Source organism: Kogia breviceps, chromosome 9, assembly GCF_026419965.1.
Source record: "Kogia breviceps isolate mKogBre1 chromosome 9, mKogBre1 haplotype 1, whole genome shotgun sequence".
NCBI lineage: Eukaryota > Metazoa > Chordata > Mammalia > Artiodactyla > Physeteridae > Kogia > Kogia breviceps.
In genome coordinates, this window is record NC_081318.1 from 74,691,116 (window position 1) to 74,716,167 (window position 25,052).

At 41.7% G+C, this 25,052-nt stretch overlaps 1 protein-coding gene across 8 annotated transcripts in view; it reads right to left on the reverse strand.

Moving 5' to 3' along the window:
- RAPGEF5 (Rap guanine nucleotide exchange factor 5) overlaps positions 1-25,052 on the reverse strand; it is a 237,837-nt gene that overhangs the window by 11,862 nt on the left and 200,923 nt on the right. For all 8 annotated transcript variants that reach the window (XR_010842255.1, XR_010842254.1, XR_010842256.1 and 5 more), the window contains exons 20-25: positions 23,325-23,503; positions 17,671-17,761; positions 13,957-14,007; positions 13,189-13,276; positions 8,303-8,367; positions 2,336-2,390 (exon numbers count right to left, since the gene is read on the reverse strand). Coding sequence is in view for 5 of the 8 variants with exons in the window: in XM_067042648.1 (XP_066898749.1) it covers positions 2,336-2,390; positions 8,303-8,367; positions 13,189-13,276; positions 13,957-14,007; positions 17,671-17,761; positions 23,325-23,503 (529 nt within the window). In the remaining 3 variants the exon portion in view is untranslated. The remainder of the gene's footprint in view (positions 1-2,335; positions 2,391-8,302; positions 8,368-13,188; positions 13,277-13,956; positions 14,008-17,670; positions 17,762-23,324; positions 23,504-25,052) is intronic.

Here is a 25,052-nt window from a genome sequence, read left to right on the forward strand (position 1 = left end):
AAAACGCATTAAGGCCTGGGGAGAAAGGCTAGGCTGCCCTCCCGTGAGACAATGTAACTGTGAGTCTTCTTGCTCTGTGGGACTTCAGAGGGAGAAGCAGGGGCTGAGGCTGGAGTTCAGCTGGAGCAGAAAGGGCCCCCAGGAGGCTGAGCATTTTAATTCAGAAATTTTATCTTGGTGGAAACCCATTTTTTTCCTCCTCTGTGACAAATACATTTTATGAGGAAAGAATTTAGGGCTTGTATGTCATAGATGGTTTGTAGTTCTGAGGTTAAACAGAAACAAGGCTTCCTGGTTTCAACAAGTAAAAGCACCAGGAGTTAAAGTTTTACCATTCTCCCTTGTTTGGTTTAGCAAACAGGATCCTACCAAGGCAGTTTTGCTGTTCACTTTCCAGCCTTAAAAAGACGGCAGGCGGAATGCTTCCAACCATGACAAGGGACGCTTGCATGGCACTTTGTAATCTCTAAGTGGCTTGATTAACGTTATTTTATCCCAAGTGCTGATGTTGTTTAACTCTGCCTATATAAACTGTCAAAATGAATTTAGATAATTCAGTTCCAAACTTGATTTTTAAAGATATATAAATACAAAACACAAACTGGCCTGATAGTTATTTAAATTCCTCCTTTGTCTTCTGCTATGCAGACGTACTCTCTGCAGATGGGAGGCTGGCAAGGTCAAGGCCAGCCCCACTGGTATGACCTTCCTGCCCACACCTGCAGTGTATATAGACCGGAATCCCTTGGTAAGTGAGACTGAGGTCTCAGAATTAGCTGAGTACCCATAAATACTTGGGAAGCAAAGGAGGGTGAAAGAGATACAAATCCTTTACTCATCAGCAATACTATGCTTGTACATTTGAATGAATCTCCATGACAATGTTACTGCTATTTCTACTGAAACTGCATTGTACTTGGGTAGTTAATGGACAATTATATAAGCCTGTATCAAATGGTATTCGTTGATGTGAACACTTAGAAAATTAGGTCCCGTATTTATAATTTTCTCTTTCAAACAGAAACTTTGTAATCCACACAGAAGTTCAGTCGCTTTGTTGGAGGACAGTATTACTACCCAAGACGGGCATGAACAGAATGAAAATTCTTAAGAATATGTACCAAATTGTTAGTAGCATTTTCCTTAGGAAGTGCGACTTTGATTGTTCTACTTTAAAGATACTTCTGTATTGTTGAAAAAAATTAGTTTACAATGAGGATGTATTGCTTAACAAAGTAAGTTTTACTTAGTGGTCACTTTTGATTGATATATAATTACTGAACTCTGTTTTTCTGGGGTTTTTTTTGCGGTACACGGGCCTCTCACTGTCGTGGCCTCTCCCGTTGCGGAGCACAGGCTCCGGACGCGCAGGCTCAGCGGCCATGGCTCGCGGGCCCAGCCACTCCGCGGCATGTGGGATCCTCCCGGACCGGGGCACGAACTCGTGTCCCCTGCATCAGCAGGCGGATTCTCAACCACTGTGCCACCAGGGAAGTCCATGTTTTTTTAATTGCCCTTTATACTTATAAAGTCTGCACAAGGCTAAGGAAACGGTATGGGCTAGGCAGTCAGGTACTCAGTCTGAGTAACGGCTGAAACTTAGCCTCTCCGAGCCTGAGTTTTCTGGTCTGCACCCACAGGGTCTATAATCGCCATTCACCAGCACTAGGGTCAGGATTCCACTGCCCGTGTGAAAGCTCCTTGAACTCAATAGAGTTGATTTCCTTCCTTCCTGCAATGTTTTAACATCATTTAAACATATTGTAAACTATTCTTGAGACTTAAAAAGGAATAAATATTCCTACATACACCAGTCTCAGTGGGGAGTCAACAAAAGTGCTCAGAAAAATACTTTTTCAGTGAAAGGAAGCTCCAAACAGGAAGTTTTCATTGGAGAGGAGAAAACATTCTGCAAGGCTGCTTTAGGCATTTTTTACAAACTATCTTCCTATTCCAGGAAGGCTCCAAGCAAGGAGGTTAAGGACAGGGTCACCCCTGATAAACCCACGGGTAATTCTGAGCCAGCAGGCAAGCAAACAAGACTTTCTGGGTCAGGGGTGGAGCGGGAGCTTCTGATGGTCTAAAGTCACTCTGTACAGTGTAAACTTGCTGCCAGGAGAGGATAAAAAGCTGCCGTTTCTTGTCCTACTCTGCTTCCCAAACATGCAGTGATGAAACAGAGAGAATACAGTATATGCATGTGATGTGAATACTGTATTTTACAATCTGTTGTTTTTTTTGTTTTTTCTTCTTACCACCAAATACTTGTGATATGGCCACAGTCTGTACCAATGTATGGTAGACTAACATGCCATACCCAACTTCAATGACTCACCAAACTGGTTAGTCCTGCAGTGTCTCAGTGTTCGGACAGTGTCTGCAATCATATGCTGGAAGGCAGAAGAGGAAACACATCAGTGGAAGGGTCATTTCGGGTGTTGCTGAAGTAGCAGTGCTGTGAGGCTGGCTGGATAGTCTAACACCTCTGGGTGTAAGTAGAGGAGCTATATTTGGTGTGCGACCTAACTTTAACTGATAATATATATTGAGTTTGGATTACAAAAGAAAATTTGACCTTGTCTTCAGAAACAGTGGCTCTCAATCCCGGCTGCACAGATTCTAACTGAGCCATGGGAAAACATACTGTTAAGAAATGCAGTACAAGACAACCTACTGAATGGGAGAAAATATCTGCAAATGATATGACCAATAGCCGGTTAATATGCAAAATATATAAAGAGCTCATACAACTCAACATCAAGAAAACAACTCGATTAAAAAATGGGCAGAAGACCTGAACAGACATTTTTCCAAAGATGACATACACTTGGCTGACAGGTATATGAAAAGATGCTCAATATTGTAAATCATCAGAGAAATGCAAATCAAAACCACAATGAAATATCACCTCACACTTGTCAGAATGGCTAATATTAAAATGACCACAAACGTTGGTGAGGACATGAAGAAAAGGGAACCTTCCTACACTGTTGGTAGGAATGTAAATTGGTGCAGCCACTATGGAAAACAATATGGAGGTTCCTCAAAAAACTAAAAATAGAACTACCATATGACTCAGCAATTCCACTCCTGGGTATATATCCAAAGAAAATGAAGACACTAATTCCAAAAGACATATTCACCCCAATGTTCACAGCAGCATTATTTACAATTGCCAAGATATGGAAGCAACCTAAGTGTCCATCAACAGATGCATGAATAAAGATGTGGTATATATGTACAATGAAATATGACTTAGCCATAAAAAAGAATGAAATGTTTCCATTCCCAACAACATGTGGGATTGGAGGGTATTAGGCTAAGTGAAATAAGTCAGACAGAGAAAGACAAATACTGTATGATATCACCTATATGTGGAATCTAAAAAATAAAACAAACTAGTGAATATGACAAAATGAAACCAACTCACAGATATAGAGAACAAACTAGTGGTTGGTTACCGGTCGAGAGAAAGAAGGAGGGAAGGCCAAGACAAGGGTAGGGGATAAAGAGGTACAAACTATTATGTATAAAATAAATAAGCTACAAAGATAGTACAACACAGCAAATACAGTCAGCATTTTATAATAACTATAACCGGGGTATAACCTTTAAAAATTGTGAATCACAATGCTGTACACCTGTAACATATGATATTGTACATCAATACATACCTCAGTTAAAAGAAAAAAAAAGAAATATTTTAAAAATATATATTAAAAAAAACGCAGCATGTCCACCCTCAACCTACCTGTCCACATTTGCATATGCTTTTACTTCAGAAGGTGTTTCACCTTCTCCCCATGAAGGCTTTGTGAGTTCGCCTGCACTTGGGAAGCCCCATTCTCAACCTTGCCACTGCTCTGTGTACAGTGTTTATTGGGTTTGTGTTGCTGTAATCACTTTGTGGAACTTCCTTCCTCCTCTAGAGCAAGTATCACGAGAGGGCTTTGTGTACACCAACCGTACAGCACACACGTGGCCTCACACATACTTGCTGAATGGAGGCTGGAAGTTTTGTGGAATCAAAGACTCAAGTAACTCAAATGGTGACAGGAGATGAGATATTTATGAAACAGGTACATTTTCTAAACCATCAATATCTTTACAGAGACCGTTTTCTGTTTATAATGTACATTCCCTTTTATAGCCTTCAGTTTTCTACTTTATTTCTCTAAGCTTCTTACTGATCTCCAGGCAAAGGTTTCTTAAACTCACAGGTCCTTCCTTTGGACAAGATCCCCTCGCCTCGTACTTGTGTACCTGCAACCACCTTCCAGCTCTCTCTACCATGGTAAAGGAAACACGGCATTTAGGACCAGACCAATCTCCACTACACTTCCTCCTGTGCGGTTGCCAGAATAATCTCCAAACACTTGTCATCATGTTCTAGTCCTCTGGAAGGCTACAGTGACTCCATACTTTGTTTCATACAAAATCCAAACATAACCCTGTAATTCAAGAATCAACATTATTCATGATCTGGTCCTCCAAACCTTCCTAAATGGGCCATCATCTTTTTTTAAAAATAATTGAAGTATAGTTGATTTACAATATTAGTTGTAAGATTTAAAATATTTACAAATTACAAATTGTAAAATTTACAATATTTACAATATTAGTTTTAGGTGTACAACATTAGTTTCAGGTGATTCAAAATTTATAGATTATACTCCATTTAAAGTTATTATAAATATTGGCTATAAATATTGGCTATTGTGCTATACAATATATCCTTGTATATTACTTGTTTTATACATAGTAGTTTGTACCTTGGGCCACTGTTTTTCATGTCCTGCCTACACACATTGAACATAGGATCGTCTATATACAGCAAACGCTCAACAATTTATTGCTAAAATAATAATGTTAATACTAAAAAAAATTTACTTAAAATTCAGCAGACTTCCAGAAACATTATTTGAATATGACCTACTTATTAAATTGTTCTCACAGGCTGCATTTCTATTGTATTTCTACTCAACAGTGAAAAATTAAACAGGACAGTGATTACAGCAACAGCTCGAGTTGCGTTTGTAAAGGAAATGAGACCTGACTCATGTCTGAGAATGTATTGTTAAATTTCCTTCCCCCAATTTTACCACTATTCCCAGGACAGTTCTGTCGTTGTTTTAAGGTATGGCGTCACCTTGATTTCTATCCCATGCCATTTGCACAGCTGATGTAAGGTGAGGTACTCAGGGCAGCACTGAAACCAGAGCCCTGATCTCATCTTTAGATTTTCTGAAGGGAGCGGGGAGGAAGCTACGATAAAAGATGATGCTCTTAACACTGAGGGATAAAGAGAAGAAAAGGAGAAAGCATTTGTTTCATTATTTGATGGTCTGAGGCTGAAACATTTGGAGCTGCTGAGGCAGTGTGGAGAACAATGGAAAACTTATTAGGTCCAATAAGCACTTCTGGGTTTCGTGTTCTCTGACCTAATGGGTTGGCCTGGATCAGCCTGATAAAGATAATACACTGAATTATCTGCTCACTGGCTAATATCCATCATGAGGAATTGGCTTCCCACAAGTTAATTCAGTTAGGTTCTACTGGTTCATTACTGTGAAAGATGATGCTATTTTATCAATAGCTTAAGTGAAACCTTATCTTTTGCTAAGAAAGGTGCTGAAACTACTGACTCTACTAGGAAATTCAGTTTCACTCTCCAGCATCCAAGTACAACATAGGGCTATGTACAATGTAAAATACAGTTTGGTCCTTCTAGAAAAAATTCTGACTTCACCCTGTCTTCTCTGTGCAAGGAGGGGGTCAGCATGAGGCATGCTGTATCTTACGTGCCATCCGCTTTGAGGACCAGGAACCCAGTGACACTACAAAATCTGCTCTCTTTAGAAATGATGTGATGGCAAGCACCTGATAGGTGCACTTGTGTGCCATGGACCTGCTGCATGTATGTATAACTGCACTTATCTTCTAGCTGTCTTTTTTTTTTTTTTTGGTGGTACGCGGGCCTCTCACTGCTGTGGCCTCTCCCGTTGCGGAGCACAGGCTCCAGACACGCAGGCTCAGCAGCCATGGCTCACGGACCCAGCCGCTCCGCGGCATGTGGGATCTTCCCAGACCGGGGCACGAACCCGTGTCCCCTGCATCAGGAGGCGGACTCTCAACCACTGCGCCACCAGGGAAACCCCTAGCTGTCTTTTTAATAAGAGTTCTCTTCAGGAATTTAAAATAAAAGATTACCTATTTACGCCATGTTATTTCCTTAAGCTTTATTAAAGGGTTCAGGGTACATACAATTATTGACCCTAAGAGCACTACTGTTAGTTAGACTTTGTTTCAGTCCCCATGGTTAGTTTGAAGTCTTGTCTCTATGAAAGCAAGACCCTAGACTAGATGAGTCAGCATTAAAAGGCTTCCACTGGACCACTGGAGAAAGCAGGGGAAAAAAAGAGACGCTGGTCAGAATGAAAGAGAGAGGGTGTAGGAAGCTTTCCATCTCTCTTTCCCATGCTTGCCTTTACTGAATTGTTCTCTCACTTGGGGAGCTCCATCTGGGAGGAAATGACACAATGAACTTAACCAAATCACTGGTTCTCTTTGGGAAGGGGGCCAACCACCACTGTACCCTTAACAACTGACCACAGTCAGCGTACAAAGAGTACACTGGCTCTCGTATGTTTCCTCTGGGTCAGTCAGAGGGAAGGGTACTAGACCTTTAAAGGGAATTCCACTTGGTGTGACACAGCTTGTCCACATCTCTTACATGCTCGCCAAAGCTTATTTGGCATTCTTAAGCAGAGGTGCTGGCCAAAATTTGAAATAAGTATTGACCAGAGGCTTTTTATTCCTGCAATCATTTCATTAATACCAAACACTGAAGATTAACCTGCCTACAGACTAGAACGTCAGGGCCGACAGTCTTTGGCTACAAAGAGGGGCCCTGGGATCTTCAGAACATTACTGGGTGACACCAGAACAAATCTCTAAAGAGTAAGTATAAGAAAACCCAATACTTTAAATATCTATTTCAGGCTGTGTTGGTTTGACTGTAGTATCTAAAATAACTGAGCTGGATTCCAAAGCACTTAGTGCAGAGGGAGACTCGAAAAGTTATGGATATGTCTACTTCAAAACTAATGAGCCAGAAAGCAATCACCCTCAAATCATTAAAACTGAGCTAAGGCAAGCTATCCCAAGACGTCAGTCTTCCAGATTCAGCTGCTTGGGTTTTCAGGTTGTACCAGAGCCTCCTGCACTGGCTCTGTACCACCTCATTCCGTGTGTGCCGAGTTAACCTCACAATTAGAGCGGGGCACCTCTGAGGCAAAGGTCAGAGGCCAAACCTCGTTTGGACTCATCAGGTGGTACTGTTCTTTGGTCATGGTCTATGGCCCCCGTCTCACTCAACCTTCTCTCAAATGCCTGACCCAGTCTCACAGGGAACCGGGGGTCCATTCCTGAAAGAGTTCACACAAATCCATTACCATTACTGAAAAGGTCACTCAAAGGTCAGGGTCTACGGACAGGGGTCCCTGATACCATCTTTAACCGTGCATGGCAGGCTCACCTATGACACTAAAGTTCATCTGTCAGACAAATCCATTCTTGTGGTTCCCAGGGTCTCTTTGGGGCACTCCTATTTCACAGTTGCAGGCAATTCCTCCTGTGCCCACAGCCAATGAGAAAGGCTAGGAGGAACCCGCTGCATGCCAAAGCACCTGGGAATGTCCACAGTTCTCAAAGAGGCAATTCAGTGACTTTTAAGAAAGGACTGGCCAGGGACCCCTTTCTCGTGAGCTCACTTTCTCACTTTGCACGAGGTGATCTCTCCACAGTGGCATCAGCTGTCCATAGGCTGATAGAGGGGTGGTCCTTCCCCTCCCAGGCAGACCCTACAAATTCCATCTTCATATCCAAGACGGACATATCTCCCCAGAAGGAGAACTTTGTCTTGTGCCTCAGAAGCAGCATGAGCCAAGACACAGGGAGATGCCTTTAAAGCAACAAGGCTGAACCTCAAGACTGTGAACTCCTGCTGACAGGAACCTTACAGTTTTAATTCTAGTTCAAACACATACATTCGACCACTGATGTCAATCTAATGAAGTTCCGTTTTCAAAAATAAAAAGCAGATTTTCATATTTGGCCCCAGAACTTGCCAGCACACTTATTTTTAATTGGAATGCACTGTATTGATAATGCACAACATGCAGCAAATAAATCACCACACATTCAGTGGAGAAAAGCACTTAAACCATTTGTTTCTTGGCCCAAGAAAAGCATACACTTCCCTTACAGTGGGAAAAAGGAGAAATAGTGAAGTTTTACATACCAGTTTTTCAAAATTGACGAGATTATCCAAAAATGTTTTATTTCCTTCATGAATGAATGTTACATCTGAAAATTAAAAACAAAAAGATATATGTACCATTAGGAACGGATCATGACTCAGAGTTGAAGAGATATAGACGCAATGCAGCTTATTAATTTTTCTAAAACATTATGGATTATTTCCTGCATTTGACCAGGCAACTTGAAATTGAATCTGAATAGTATTTGATGTGAGGGGGCATAATGTATGCGTGTGGAGAGAAAACATTGTAACACTCATGCAAATATATATCTTGCTCTTACATTGCAGGCTTTGACTTCAACCTGCTTAATATACACTAACACTACTCTATAACTTAACTCGTCCATTATGTTTTTAGGCCAGAACACAGAGCAGAAAAGAACTGAACCCCCAGAAACAAAAAGGATTTTATTATTTTTGTGTTTGCTTTTTAACAATCCCTGGCAAAGTATATGGATCTGCTTTACTTAAAGCATTAAGGTGTAGATTTGGATGTTTAGATTTTTGGTTTTCAAAGCCAGGGCCTCACTGGGTATTGAAAGTGAATGAGGAATGGGACAGGTCTGGGAAAGACAAGGTTTCTGGGCCTATTCAACCACTGGAAAGCAAGCCTCACTGATGAAAACAACATAAGGAAAGTAGGATGAAGATACATTTTCAGAAGACGGGAATGTTAATTTGATTTGAGCCTCACTGCATTTGAAGTGAAAGAAGATATTCAAATAAAAATCTCCTTTTGGTCGCAAAACTTACTGGAGGGTCTCTTCAAGAGACAGGGATTCGTTACAATAATAACAGCAGCTGAAGCTCTGAAAGGGGATGGCTTATAAAAACTCAGGTCAGAGGGTCAGTGACTGAGCATTAGGGAATCCTCACAGCGGAGAATCAAAGTAAGAAATACACTACAATTTAAAGAACATGCTAATAATCATGTTATATCACAGACATGGAGGACAAACCAAATGACCATCATTTTCAAAAATCTTGTTAAAATAACATGATATAAAAGAGGGAAACGAACAGATTAAAATTCCTCTCAATAGAAAGGGAAAAGCATTTGCATTTAATCAAGACTTTGATTCTGCTGGTCCCTATAGGGCAATTACGAGATAGGTGCTTGGGAAATCTGCCTGTAACACACCCAGCCGCTGAGCTTTGACCGCCCACCAGGGGGCAACACCAGTTACACAGTTACAGCCGACACTGATGACAACCCTTTTCTCATGGCATTCTTTATTCACAGCTTCCAGCCCCACCAGACTGCAACGTTTTCCTAAGCCTTTTTTCTCTTTTTTTCCCCCTTGATTTTTTTTTTTTTTAAACTGATGTCTTAGGAGGGAAGCAATTCACAATCACACAGTCATCTGACAAACTCTCTGGTTATTTTTTCACTGTTTTGCTTTCAGAATAGAATTGCAAGCTTTCAACCTCTGACACAATATTTAGAAAAAGAGTAGCCAACACAGTTAGCCTGTATCTTTTTTGTACAGCAAGCAAAGCACTGTGTGTAGTCTATCTACATTAAACACCACCTACGAGCCTAGTAACTCCTCACTCGCGGAGAATTCGGACTACAAATGCCCTGTCAGGGTTTCTTGGTCCACTGCCCCAGCGTTCCAAGGTTTGTCATTCCCTGTGTTCCCCAAAATGATGATAATAACGCAGCTTATATTTATTAACAGCGCCAGACATGGCATTAACTCATTTAATCCTCACAAAATACTATAAGGTAAAAGCCCTAGCAGGAAAAGAATGTGAAGAAACGATGGTCCAAAGAACAAGCACAGCTGGCCCATGATCGCAGCTCTAAGTCTCAGAGCCAGGACCCAAGCCCAGGCAGCCTGCTTGCTCTCTCCACGGTGCCTCTCTGGTACCCGAAAGGACTTGGACATTTCTGACCACCCGTTACAGCCACCTTGCCGAATTCATGGGAGACGGGGGCCTCTGCAACTTTTACAGTGTTTCCTTTGTCCCTCTTTCTATCTCCTCCCTCTCCTCTGCCTGGGTGATCTTGCTTAACCTCAACTCTCAAGGACTTGTCGAGGTCAGCACATGAGGATGGCGGCTCTACTGAGGGTGGGGGGCTGTTAGGCTGATGCTGGCCTGAGGATAAGGCAGGCAAGGTGTGTCTGGCCAGGTGGGGAGGCAAGAAGGGCCCGAAGGGGCTGCTGCTCAGCAGAAGGGGGTCAAATGGCTGAAGGTTTTGATGCAGATGAATGGCAGGTGTGTGATGAGGCAGGCGTGAAAGGGATAAACCAATACAGGTGGGTCTCAGAACCTAAGTCATGGGCTGTGAAGCAGTTCAGGGCACCCACCAGGTTCAGAGTGCTAGAAATGAGCAACTGCCAGACCCCTTTATCTGGAGACATCTGAACACACTCCTAACACTTCATATAACAGGACGGGGGGTGAAAGGACTCCGTTTGAAGAGATGGCAAGTGAAAGAGAAGGAAAAAACATACAAGCACCTCAACATTCCTTTTATTTAAACCCCCCCACCCCACAAATGTGCAATAATAATCTGCGCTAGAAGATACAAACACGACCTCAGTTTACCTTCAGACACCTGTTGATTATTCACTCTACTGGAAGGACTACCATCTCCCAAAATGCCGTGATACAGATTATTCAACTGCTTTTGACCTTTAGCTCAGCTGGATCCTTTCCCTAACACTTACTTAGGGTTTCCCACTCACTACTTTCTGAACTGGATTCCACAGTAGGGGGGAAAGTAAATCAGAAGTAAGAAATTCACTGGGAAATAGAAGAGCTGATGGCTGGACGCATTTTTAGGTTACGTGCTCACGTGATAATCTGCATGGTATTGGGAACTGACTATCTCAAAAAATGAAACATGGGAGCCCCTAATCCTTCTTAAACACCCAAGGAGTTCAATTTGGTCTCTTTCTCTAACCAAAAGCAATCCAAAGCAGGAGGCACAAGAGGGGAGGGCTGGGAAGTTTTCATGAAAATGTTGGTTGCTCTAGTTTACAGCAAATTTTAAAATAATTTTGCATTTAACAAAAGCTAAGAATGTCATTTATGTTTTCCAAAATGTCTTACCTCAGACGTGATATACGCATATTTAAAAGTTTCATCCTGTTTTCCTTTGGAAATCATTTCAGACAAAAATAGTAACTTTAATAACTTTAAATGCAAGAGAGTACTAATGTTGTTTTATAATGACAAAAAATTAAGATAAAGGAAAAACAAGTGCTTCTTTAAATTCGAGCTTCTAATAAAAAAAAAAAGGTTAATTTACTAGCATGAATGAGGGAATGTATTTTCAGTAGAAAAAAGGGAAATTCGAAAAGCTGCTCAACATCACTAATTATTAGAGAAATGCAAATCAAAACTACAATGAGGTATCACCTCACACCAGTCAGAACGGCCATCATCAAAAAATCTACAAACGATAAATGCTGGAGAGGGTGTGGAGAAAAGGTCGACTGTTTTCTCATTACCTTAAAAACATCCACTGTTTCAAAATTTTGTCTTTCTAAAATCAATTCCTTTCCCAGATCTGTCTTCCCTTCCTATTTTTCCTACTTGTGTCTAAATAATTCTAAGTGTCACTTCCCACAGGCCACCACCCCCGTTCTCCAGCTGGTGTTTTATTTTAAATAAAAATCAGAAGCCTGAATAAACTTATCTTAGAAATAAACATGAAAAATTAAATGAACTTTTAAGTTAGTATTCTGGCTTTACAATCTCTCCTTATTTCATCCATTTACATTTCGCAGAATCTTTTGAGGTCGAATGAAGCATTCTGTGTGACTCTCAATTGTCCTAATACATTATTGTTTCCCAGAAATTCTTGCTTTATACTAGATGAAGATTGAATAAATAGCTGCAGGGATGCATAGCAACTCAACACTTCGCCAAGCTCTGGTTGTTCTTGAGAGAAGCTGAAAAGGGAGTATCAGCTTTATTGTCAGTGGGGCTGGTGATGGGGGGAGGTGAGGGAGGAGACGGCCAGGCCAACCAGCAATCCAGTTCCCAGGTAATTCATTTCCAGAATCACACTTATGGGTGTAGGCACCGGGGCCTGAGCCAGCAGAATTTACAAGCCTCTGAAGGGCGAAGGCAATATAAAAGAGTATTCCTATGATCCCTTGGAAAGAATCAAAATACAGCCAAGAAAAATGACCAACCCACTTTTCCTGGAAAGCACATAGGGAGGATACTAAATGTCAGGAGCATAGGCCAGATGAAAATGAACTTCCCTTTCATTAATCCCCTGGGTTTGAAAGAGACCCCCTGAGATCGTTAGTAAATTTAACTAACATGTTTCATGATGAATGATCTGGTGCTCTACAGAAGAGAAGTTAGTCGACTAACTTGGAGCTGTCAGATACTTTCCCAACTGGATTCACTCCTGGAAAGAAGTACATTCCCTACCAAAACTCTTCCTACACTACACTGCCTGCGTTGACCAAAGGTATTTCTCACACAGCAGCAGGCCACGGGTTGAATCTCTGAAATTTAAATAAGTTGCAAACGTAGAATGTGACTGATCACTGTTCGGATTCTTTATGCAAGCCTTATTCTTGGTTGAATTAAGTGAACTGTAGACTCACATAAGACAATGCTTAAAGCAGAGTAAAGTAAAAACACAACCGTTTCCAGTGCCAAGTTTTGTGAGTCAATCGAAAACACTTTGATGTCTGCTTAAGTACAATTAAGTATTTTAAGCATTTCAGAAATAACTGAACATTTGAAAATCAATCACAAGCCAACACAGTTAGGTCTGAATGTCAAAATTACTTTAAAGAAATAAACTGGGATTCCTTTTCTTGCCCTCTGTAGAGTGATAAATTTCTGGAAGATGGAATTACATAGCATGAAAGATAGAAAACCGTTACCTTTAAGCAATAAGGGCATGAAAGGGATTTTGGGTGGCTTCATCTTTTTGAATGCATCTCGGTAGGCTTTGTGATTCAGGGAAGGATCCTGCCGAACCAAGATTACAAAGAGAAAGAAAAATCAACGTGCTATAGAAACAATTCTAAATCCACTTTTACTATACAATTTGAACATGATTTAGATACAGAGTGGTTCTTCCTAAGAACAAAGTAGATAAAGGTTTCCTAGGAGAATAAACTCACTAAATTAGGGCAGGAAATCTAGGCAATGAATGAAAGTCAAGTTATTGGTTGACAATAATGGGAAATGACTGCAAAGGACAGACACCTTTTGATTGCCCTATTATTCTTCCCTCAAATAGGTTTCTTAAGTACAGTTTCTTCTTCATAGTTTCTACCATGAGGTAACCCCACAGCCTTTTGTTAAGCACACTGCAAAGAAAAACTGCCCTCATAATGCACAGATAATGCAGAGAAAACAGGAGAACAGTTTTATTGTGATCTGAAAAGTGAGTATACTTAAAAATCTGCCCTCTGAATATCATACCAAGAGGACCACTCTCACTACCTTTTTCCATGGAGAGGAAGAAGCATTAACTGTTAACTTGCTTCACTCCCTAAGAAGCAAAGCTGCATTTTAATATACAAGTGAACTAGTCTAGGCTACCTGACATGGTAGACTGCAGATACCGACTACTGAAATCTAGAAAGAAATTGAACACCAGCAATCAGTTTGAAGAATAAGTCTACTTTGGCTCAACTACTTACTGTTAAACTTTCAAGTTCAGAAAAAAGTTTCTTAAACTTCCCAGGGATTTTCTAAAAACAAACAAACAGAAAAGGTCAAAAGAAGTCAGTTATTTTGAAAGGCACTAAAGGGAATGTTCATTAAGTTGTGTTACATATGTCACATTTCTGAACATAAATAGCTCTATCATCTGGTTCTACCCTGATTGCTTCTCATTATGCAATTTTCATCATTCCTTAATGCGATCTTCCTTGGGAATGTTGCTAAAGACAGTTTAAGATAAATAACAACCACATGAATCAGGAATCCAGCTGGTTAAACATTTCACACACTGGTTATCTTTTAATAAAAACTTGGATTTTGGTTCTGTATCTTACCTCTGACAAATGCTCTCACTTTTTTTTTTACTTATTATTTTTGGCTGCTTTGGTTCTCCGTTGCTGTACGCGGGCTTTCTCTAGTTGTGGAGAGCGGGGGCTACTCTTCATTGCAATGCGTGGGCTTCTCATGGCGGTGGCTTCTCTTGTTGTGAAGCACGGGCTCTAGGCACGTGGGCTTCAGTAGTTGAACATATGGGCTCAGTAGTTGTGGCTCGTGGGCTCTAGAGTGCAGGCTCAGTAGTTGTGGCCCATGGGCTTAGTTGCTCCACAGCACGTGGGATCTTCCCGGATCAGGGATCGAACCCGTGTCCCCTGCATTGGCAGGCGGATTCTTAACCACTGCTCCACCAGGGAAGCCCTGCTCTCACCTTCTTAAACAGTCTTGCTGAGTGGGAAATAATAATGTTGGCTGATGTTTTTTGTATAAATGATATAATTATGTTTCACAGCAGAGGGCTAAATAGGGAAAGCCCATGAAAACCCTAAATGATGAAGCCTGAACTTTGATGGATAGAATCACTGAAGTGTAAAGATCACCCACACCAACTGGTGGCATGAAGATTGACAGAGGATGGAAACATAGCTCATCTTCCCAAATAAAAATTTGGACCTAAGGAAGAAGGGCCTGGAATTTTCCAGCCTGCCTTTATTTATTTATTAATCAATTTATTTATTTGTTTATTTATTTTTGGCTGCTTTGGGTCTTCATTGCTGCGCACAGGCTTCCTCTGGTTGCGGCTAGCAGGGGCTACCCTTCATTGTGGTGGGCGGGCTTCTCATTGCAGTGGCTTCTCTTGTTGCAGAGCATGGGCTCTAGAGCGCAGGCTCAGTAGTTGTGGTGCACGGGCTTAGCTGTTCCGCGACACGTGGGATCTTCCCGGACCGGGGTCGAACCCGTGTCTCCTGCATTGGCAGGCGGATTCTTAACCACTGCGCCACCAGGGAAGCCCCAGCCTGCCTTTAACATGGTGAAGTGAAAAGCTAGATGCCTCAGAGTAAGTCACTCTGAATTTGAATTCTGCCCCTTTTTAGCTGTGTGTCTGCAGTGAGTCTCCACGTTGTCTGATTGAAATGGAGATAACTCATAGGAAGTGTAGTCTGTGGTCCGTGCTCAGCAAATTCCAGCTATTAACATTCCAGCTATTAACACTTATGACTGTTCTAGAAGATTTGTGAGATTTTCTGTTTCTAAAGCAAACCAAAATAATGAGGTAAACCCCACAATAGACTTTTAAATTATTCAAAATTATCAAATTGATAATTTTGCATCTGGACAGAACACAGGTTGTTTGATCTGGCAGCTACTGTTACACACACCAATACATGTGTATTAATAAATGCAAGACAAATCAAATGAGAAAAGATAAAATGCAGACGTCTGCAACTGATGGCAATTGTTCCTCTGAGCTGTGCATCTTGGTCTGCTGGATATTCCACATGAATATCCTGGTGTCATCTCAAACTCAACATATATAACGCCAAACTTATCTACTCCAGGGGTCAGCCGTGTGCCAAATCTGACCACCTGCTTTTGCAAATAAAGTTTTACTGGAGCACTGCCATGCTCATCATTTATCAACTAACCATAGCTGCTCTTGCACCTCAATGACAGAGCTGAGTCACAGCAGTGGAGACCACATGGCCTGCAGAGCCTAAACATATTCACTATCTGGCTCTTTCCCCAAAATGTTTGTTGACCTCTGTTCTAGTTCCTCAAACTGACTTCTTTTCCTATATTGCCTATTTAGGACAGTGTGATCACTCTCCAGGCCTAGAGACACGGAGCTCACCTCTGCGAGGGAGGCCCACCCCAATGCCCCCAGTAACTCCCGACTCAACTTCCAAGGCCCTGCTGCTTAAGGCTTCTCAGCCACCCTGAGACAGCATGATTCCTCCGTTGCTCTGCTGGGGTCCGCCTGGAACCGGTTCAAGACCTCCTTGACCACACAGCACACCCTGTGCTAACCTGGCCACCTTCCATCTGCCACGGCATTGATGCAGAGCTGCGCACATGGCGGGCAGTCACCGTGCACGTGAAAAACACACCATGTGAATTTATTTGAATTGTTCTCCTTTCAATGTTTGCAGATCAAGCCTTCTTTCTGGGTATAATTTAAAATTCCACTCTCCTCCCCGGACCCTTGCTAGCCACTTGTTTTCCTCCTGCTCTGATCATTTGTGGCTTTCTCTGCCCACCTCCTTGAATCTCATGAAGTATGTGCGCATCTGGTTTGCTTAACCAGAGAGGCAAGCCTTTTGTTGCTTTTCTTTTGAACCCCTTTAAGGAGCACTGACCCTGACCCTCGGGTCACCACCGCGCATTCCATCAGAGGGTGGCCCCTGACGCAAGCAAAGAAGGTGAACCCCAAAGCTGCCCACAGACCGTCGCTGAGATGGAATGTGAGAAAAACAATGGTTGGCCTGTCAGCTTCTCTCCTGCAGGAGTGTGAACTGGGGACCATGAAGAGCGCAGGGCAGGCAGGAAGAGGAGCTGAATCTGAGAGGGTGGGGAGAGGAGCCACAAGCGGGCTGGACCCGTAGGGAGAAGACTTGCCGGTCAGAGAGAAAGGATGAGAGAGAGAAATGGTACGGGGAATTAGGTACACGGTCAGTAGCGAATGGAGAGAGAAAGAAACGAAAGCCCAAAGAAAGAAGGTGTCGGGGTCATGGGGGAGGCAGAGGGCCCTACATCTGTGTCTGGCTACATTTAGGGACACCCCAGTTTCCATTCTTCCCACGGAGACCCTCAGAGTCCACGTTTCAGAACGTGCGCTAACTTGAGTGGCTCTCACCCCCTTCGAACCCAAACAGCCTTCATCATACAGCCCTGGCAGGCAGAGCCAGGATGTGGGAGGCCTGAAACTTAAAACATTTTGTGGGCCCCCTTTAGGAAAAAAGAATATAAAAATACTTTTGCAGATTTTGTAAAGATATCCATCATCCACGTGAATATACTGCCAGAGGCCCCACAAGTGAGAGGACTGGTAGCTTAAATTCATTAGCATCTCTGCAAATCTGTTTCTGGACACACAGGTGAGCTTTTGAAATGAGCAACATGGAACTGTAACCATGCCATCACGGGAGAAAAGCAGAAAACTAATTCTAGCTGGGAAGCATTTTACACGTTGTGTTTCTTTCATATATATTACAGAACCATTTTGAAGACCATTTGATGAAAGTAGTTCCTGACGACTTGAGACACTAATTTTTTAACATTTTTTTCTAGTGCTATGTATCTCATTTAAACCATTTATTTTAAATAAAGACTGTTAGCTGGACCACTTCCCATTCAGTTTTATTTGTCTCCAACCCAGCCCCAACTCCACCCTCCGTATGGACCCCCCCAGGGCTCACCTCCCAGGTCTGGGACAGCCGGCTGACAGAAGCAGTGTTGAGACCCATCACAATAGCAAAGAAAGAATTCAGGTTTCTCTGGGCTTTGCAGCTATGGAATAAAAGAAAGCAAAAGGCACTCTGAGGCAACATCCTTTCACCAGATGATCACAAAAGATAAAGCTGCCAAGACTCCCCAGGCCACAGAGTTCAACCTCTAGGGCAGGGTTGAACTCTGCTCTGTGACCTACACGGTCTTGACTGTCCCTGTGGGATGGGGTGGTATCCCCTCAACACAAATGAAAGGATTCCAAATGCTTCCTTACCTTGAGGAAAAGATCTGTGTTCTTGATACCCTCTGGATACTTCAAAAGATTCCTCCCTTTTAAAAATCTATTTTGTATCATGAAGAGATTAGTGGTAGGACGGGAATAAAACACAGACTTACTCGAGCATGGACTTGAGGATATGGGGAGGGGGAAGGGTGGGCTGAGACGAAGTGAGAGAGTGGCAGGGACATATACACACTATCAAATGTAAATTAGATAGCTAGTGGGAAGCTGCTGCATAGCACAGGGAGATCACCTCTGTGCTTTGTGACCACCTAGAGGGGTGGGATAGGGAGGGTGGGAGAGAGGGTGATGCAAGAGGGAAGAGATATGGGAACATATGTATATGTATAACTGATTCAGTTTGTTGTAAAGGAAAAACTAACACACTATTGTAAAACAATTAGACTCCAATAAAGATGTTAAAAAAAAAATAAAAAATAAAAAAAATAAAAATCTATTTTGGATGCATTGACAATTTCAACTGAAAGCTCTTACATTCATATTTCTGTATATATCCCATACTCATTATAACAGTTCCTGATTCTGTATCTTTAATCTGTATGTTGTCTTTCTCTTTTGAGAAACAAGGCCCTCTTACCTCACAGGGCCCCCTCCCATTACATTTAGACATGTTTTCTTTGCTCTCAACAAAATAGCTACTATGTTATGTATGTATTTAAAATATGGCATATATTATGGGGACGCAGTCTCACATTTCTCTTTTAAGGAATAAAGGAAATAAAATGCAAAATAAGACCATGTTGAGCTCCATTCACTCTGGAAGGTTACATGCTCTGCAGAACGTCAATCTTTTTTTTTTTTTTTTTTTTTTTTTTTGCGGTACGCGGGCCTCTCACTGTTGTGGCCTCTCCCGTTGCAGAGCACAGGCTCCGGACGCACAGGCTCAGCGGCCATGGTTCACGGGCCCAGCTGCTCCGCAGCATGTGGGATCCTCCCAGACTGGGGCACGAACCTGTGTCCCCTGCATCGGCAGGCGGACTCTCAACCACTGTGCCACCAGGGAAGCCCCAGAACATCAATCTTGCCCTTCAACTTAATCAGTCAAAACTCCATTAATTTTCAAAGCCAGCAAAGGGGCTTGATGCAGCAGAGGGAGGGTGGGCCTCCGGGTTGGCCGGAACAGCCTGTGAATTCCAGATATTCCTTAATCTGGGATGTATTAGAAAACAACTTCTCTGAGGAAAGATTTAAAAATTTAAAAACTACCCTGACTTAATAATTAAATATGAAAAAAGATGCAAGTGCTTAGCAGTAAGCCAGAGGCATAAAGAGTACCTAGTGTGTGTTGATCGAGCTGCCCTCACATGTCATCTCTTCCATGACATCTCCATCAATGTCTCAAATGGAATTTGGGAACAGTGTATATACAACTCTGTATCCCGATTTTTCAGTTTTATACCATGTTATATAATATATTATGGATTCTTCACTGTTATCATTAATGGTTATAGAACACTTCATCAAAAACCTATTTTATAATTTGTTTACTCATTCCCTTGTTGTAGACATTTAAACTATTTTCAATTCAATACAATTCAAATCAATGTAAAATGCTACAATAAATATCTTCTGTGAACAAAACTTGTTACTGTATTTATGATTTTCTAAAATTAAGTTACACTTCCAGTCACTACATGATTGATCAAAAGCTATCATGACTTTAAAGGTTCTCAATACATATTAAAAACTTCGGTCTCTTAAAACTATACAGATTTCCAGTCGCACAGGTGTGTACAGGAGCATTGATTCAGAACCAGGAAACTGTTTTCGGCTCTTAAAGTGGTAATATATAGAGTTGGCTGTGCCCTGGCCGGTCCTGCCTAAACCTGCCTGCTCCCAGAGCCAGCCTCATGGAGTGGACACTGCCCGGTACAGCTGTGCATGGGTATCAAGGCAGTGGGGGTCAGCCAACGGGAGCATTTTGGAAATTCTAGCTCCATTAACAGGGGAACCTGGAAAGGCACTGCTGCCTATGCACCTCGTGTCCAAAATACCTGGGTGAACATAGTCCTGCAAACCCCTCACTGCTGAATCTCCACTGGGCATGGTCTGTTCCTTTCAGTCTTCCTGTCCAGCTTTGGACTCTGCCTATAGTTCCCCGGTAGACAAGAGGACCTGAAATTCAGTCTAACTGGCCCCTTTAGCTGGTTTCTGCCAACTGTCTCCTGGGGAGACCCTGCTTGGTATATTCCATGAACAAATAAACAGGACACTTCCCTGGTCTATGGTTTAGAAATTCTCCTGTTTCTGAGAAATTGGTGCCTAAAGGCATCAACACTGCGACTCTGCTTTCCTTCCGCCACTCTATTCCCTCATTCCACCCCTTCTGTCTCATCACACCCTGGCAAGTTCACACCAGCCAGAAGAGACTTGAATCAGCTCCATCTCTTGATGCGATGATGCCAGGCTCCCCTGCCAAGACGCTGAGGTCAGCGAGAAGCACCCCATCCCTATGCCAGAGGCACTGGATGCCCTCCCCTTACTCCTAGTCCTCCCACCTTACTGCATGATGGAAGCCCCAGTGGTTCTGTCATGGCCCACCAGACATTTTTATACTCTGCCCATCACTAAAATGCCGAGTATACAGAAAGCCGTTCAGACAGCAACTGCCGGAGCTGAAAACAAGACTTTTTGGTGAAACCATTTTATTATTAGTCATTATAAAAAGTTTATTATTCTTCTTTGTATTCAGAATCATTTATCTACACAAAATCTTAGATATAAGTCTCATCTTTTTATTTTTTATCTCCCCATAAACAATTTTCCTGGTTTAGATCTCTTTTTCAGTCATACTTAAAATTTAAAAAACAAAACCAAAAACCCACATATACCTAACATCTGAATCTGTAAAAAGAAAAAAAGAATTCATATAGAAATGATTTCTCTAAAAGATGAATTGATACAGTACAAATATGGGTTACCATTCCCATCTGGAATCTTCCTTTACCAAGGTTAATTCATTTCAAGGTAAGAACAGACTGACACTAAAACATTCCAGTTTAGTGTCAGTCTGACACTCCTTTGTGCAAGGAAATAAAATCCACTCAACCCACAGAGGTGGGGGGATGGGATTGGTAAGAAGGAAGGAAACATGAATATGCAAACAGGATGCCTCAGACAGGGAAGACACTTCATGATCACGGACATGATTGTTTTCCCTTGGCTATTCCTACCAGTGCGATTATGAAGAATTTAACTTTATGTTTCTGTTGGCATTCTATTCTATGGGCCAGGGATAGAGACCAGTACAGCAAACAATTCAAGAGCATGGAGCCATAGGGAGAAGATGTGAATATACATATTTCATTTCCGTGAGGACAGATATAATCTTATACTGGGAACTAAGCTATGTCGTGTCATTTTACTCCTTAGGACGTTCATGTCCCATTTCACCAAGTAACTGGCATTTATAAGAAAGTTTTTGATCCCAAAGAACCTCAAGTTTAAGAATGTCACAGGCTATTATAGAAAACGTACTGGCCAAACAAACAAAAAAGGAGCATTCATCATAAAAGTAGTCCAAGATTTAGGCATATCTGTTATCTATCTCTCCTTCCATCACCAGTCACATCAAACACCAGGTCAGGAACCGTCATTATCTCTCACCTAAGTAAACAAAATATCCTGCTTCTGGGGTCTCCTCACCAACAGTTCAGTCTATGTGCTACTTTCAGATCAACCTTCCTGAGGGAGAACTTGGATCACATCCATCTCCTGCACAAAAACTTTCAAAGAATCCTTACTGCCTTCTCAATTCAGTCTAAACTTTTCATTCTGAAATTCAACATCCTTTACAATTTGGTCCCATCTTCCTTCACAGATCAGTCTCCCAAAACTTCCTTACAAATACCTTCTGCTCTGGCCAAACTGGATGAGGTTCCTTTCTCTGACCACATGCTCTCTGCCTCCGATGAACTTCTCTGCTTCTCTCTCATTGAGTTTGACCACCACGGACAGTGTGCTCTTTTGAATTCCTACTCAGAATTCAAAATGCTACTTTCTTCCAAATGTTTTTCTAATCCTCCTTTCCCACACCCTTGCCATATAAGCTTCCCATCCTCTAAAGCCCCCGAAAGAATTTCATCTCATAATAGGGCACCCTCAGGTTCTATTTTGCAAATTAGACATTTGAGTTATAGAAAGTATCCCCCCAGCCTATTGGGTGCAAGCTCACTCTGATTTCCCCACAATACCCTGCATGGATGTGCAAACATTAATAAGTGATCAATACATATTTCCTAAATACTACACTGACATGTACTCAGAAACGGTTTGATATAAAAAATACTCTGAAAAACAAAGGAGACAAAAAAATGGGAAGACTGGAAGGTAGAAGGAACTGGGAAAGATTTTGATTCATGTTGCCTGTTTCTGTTGGGAAGCTGTCCCAAGAGTGGTTTCAGGATATCTGGTATTTTAAGAGATGCTCCCAGGAAGTTACTAGAATGTCATTCAACCAACTTTACTGAGTCACTGCTATTTACCAAGTTCAGTACCAGGCACTCCAGGTACAGTGATTGATTAGAAATGGTCCCTGTCCTTTGGAAGCTAACACAGTCCACTGAAGGAATTCTATATAAAAAGGTAAGTTTAATCAATATAATAAAGAAGTTTTTTTAAAAAGGAAAAAAAACCATGTGTGTATGGTAGTGGGAGGTCAGGGTAAGGAGGAGTTGACCCTGCATTTGAAAGTCAGGGATGATTTTAGGAAGGAAGCAACATACGACCTAGGTCTTGAAGAATGACAGCAATTTGCTGGGTGGAAGTGGCCATTCTTGGCAGAGCTAACAACACATGTCCAGGCTTGGATGATGGTGTGCATGGGAAAGGGAGAGCCATTTAGAGTGGCTGCAGCATGGGGTGAGGCTCAGAGGTCAGGTGCGACCAGACAGTACAGGGCCTGCTAAGGAGTTTGCAAAGTTCATACTCTGGGCATCAAGGAGCCAAAAGCAGAATCTTGAAATGCATCTGACTTTCAATGGTTCTCACCCCCCTCACATCACCTTCCCCCATTTTCCTAACCTACTGTAGCTCACCTGGCTACAAGGGTAATTTAGCTGCACGATGGGGCATGCGTGCACTGCCTGCTTTTTTCTACAGCATAGAGCAGAGTGCTTTGGTCTAGTATTTTGACATTTACTTTAAGATATAAATACTTCACAGGCGAAGACAGAAATATTCAAAAACAGACCTTTTCAATCATTTGGTCACTTAACTCAATAGTACCTTTTTGCATCTCATCCCTTCTTACCATCACAAGGAAAATAATGTACCCTCTCAAAGAGAGGAGAAGAATTTCATTTTTTACCACTAGAAACTCACTGAGCAGCAATTTTGATGAATTTTTTCACCAGCTGCACTCTCTTGCCCAGTTGGCTGCAGAGCAGAATCTCCGTGGCCACCCAGAGCTGGACCTCATTGCATCTCTGGAGCAGGAGGCTCAGGTTCACTGTGTGCTCCCCACTTCCTTGTCTGCTGAACGTGAAGTAGATCAGCTCTTGCTGAAAGACAATGTATTCATACAAGTGTTTATTGCTGTAGCACAGAGTCAAGTTCATACAAAATTCAATTCATTTTTAAGAGCTACCTCAGGTAGACACTGTCATATCATAACATGTTAGATATAACAAATAACAATATATTAAATTCAAGATAATTTATCTTGACTTTCAGAAATGCCTTTATGCAGAAGCCTTACATAAATGTAATTTTTTAGAATGCAAGGATGACACTTTTCGTGAAAACCTAAGACATTCTGAAGTTTAAGTCACAGGCTGAATCAAATCCAAACTTCCCAAACTTGTTCTATAAGCAACTTCAAGTGCAAATGACTATCATTACATTAGACACTCACAGGTAGGTTCTCTAGACAAGGGTTCTTACATTTCAGTGTGAATCCAAATCACCTGGAGGCCAATTAAAGCACAGATTGCTGGGCCCCACCCTCCAAATTTTCTGGGTCAGTAGGTCTGAACTCTGGCCAAAATCTGCATTTCTAACAAGCTCCCAGGTGTGCTGATGATGCTGGTCTGCGTACCCACTCTTTGAGAACCACTGACATAAGACATTGTCAAATCACAGAAAGAGAGCAAGATTAGGACAAGGTACAAAACTGACAAAATCGAGTCAGACCAGTAACTAGTGACATAGACTGACCATATGCAAAGCAATGGAAGAGATGTGTTTCTAACCGGAGGGGTGTGCATGTATATTTTACAGGAGTAATTCACATTCTCCTATTGCACAAGCACATAAGCAGGGACACATCCCACTCTACTATCATTTGCAAAGTCACAAGTCATTTACCTTGAATGAGTTCACTACTTGCTCAAATTTAGATCATCAGGTTAGAATGTTGTTGGTGAGAAAATATGAGGATATTTAAAAAACATTCCAAAGTGAAAGTGAAGCTTGGGGGTCCCTAAATTGGGCACGAGTTCCTTCTTCAGGAGGAAAGGCCTTCTTTTAATGAAACATTTCACTACACAGCAAAGCAAATGCAACATATTGTAGCACAGAGCTGCCTCATTTTTCATCTCCTGATTCCTGTGAGCCTTTCCACCGGCTACATTTATTCATCAACTGTCAGTAGCAAGTTGCCCCTCATCTACTGTTTTATAAATGTTTAAGCTGTCCTCAAGGGAGAGGTTACAAATTTGAAATATATCTCAAAATTTTCAATAGAGTACTTGAAGTCTTGCAGCGTAGTCTAAATATATAGAATGTTCTTGGGAATGTGCGAGTGTGTGTGCATGTAGGTACATACATAAATGTGTTTCTCATATAAGTACTGTAAAGCTCTGTAAAGCTCATGGAAAAATAAAAATGCCAATATCAAAGGTATCAAATGTAAAATGTCTCTTCTACCCCATTAGACCTTCATATATATATATAATATATATATGAATACATGTTTTCAAACAAAAATATAGCATATTTATACTACATTAACACAAATATCCGATTGTACAATATTAGGTGCAAATAAAGCATGATCATGTATTCTGATTTTCCTAGGTTTGGGTCAGTCTTTTAATATATTTAAAGTCC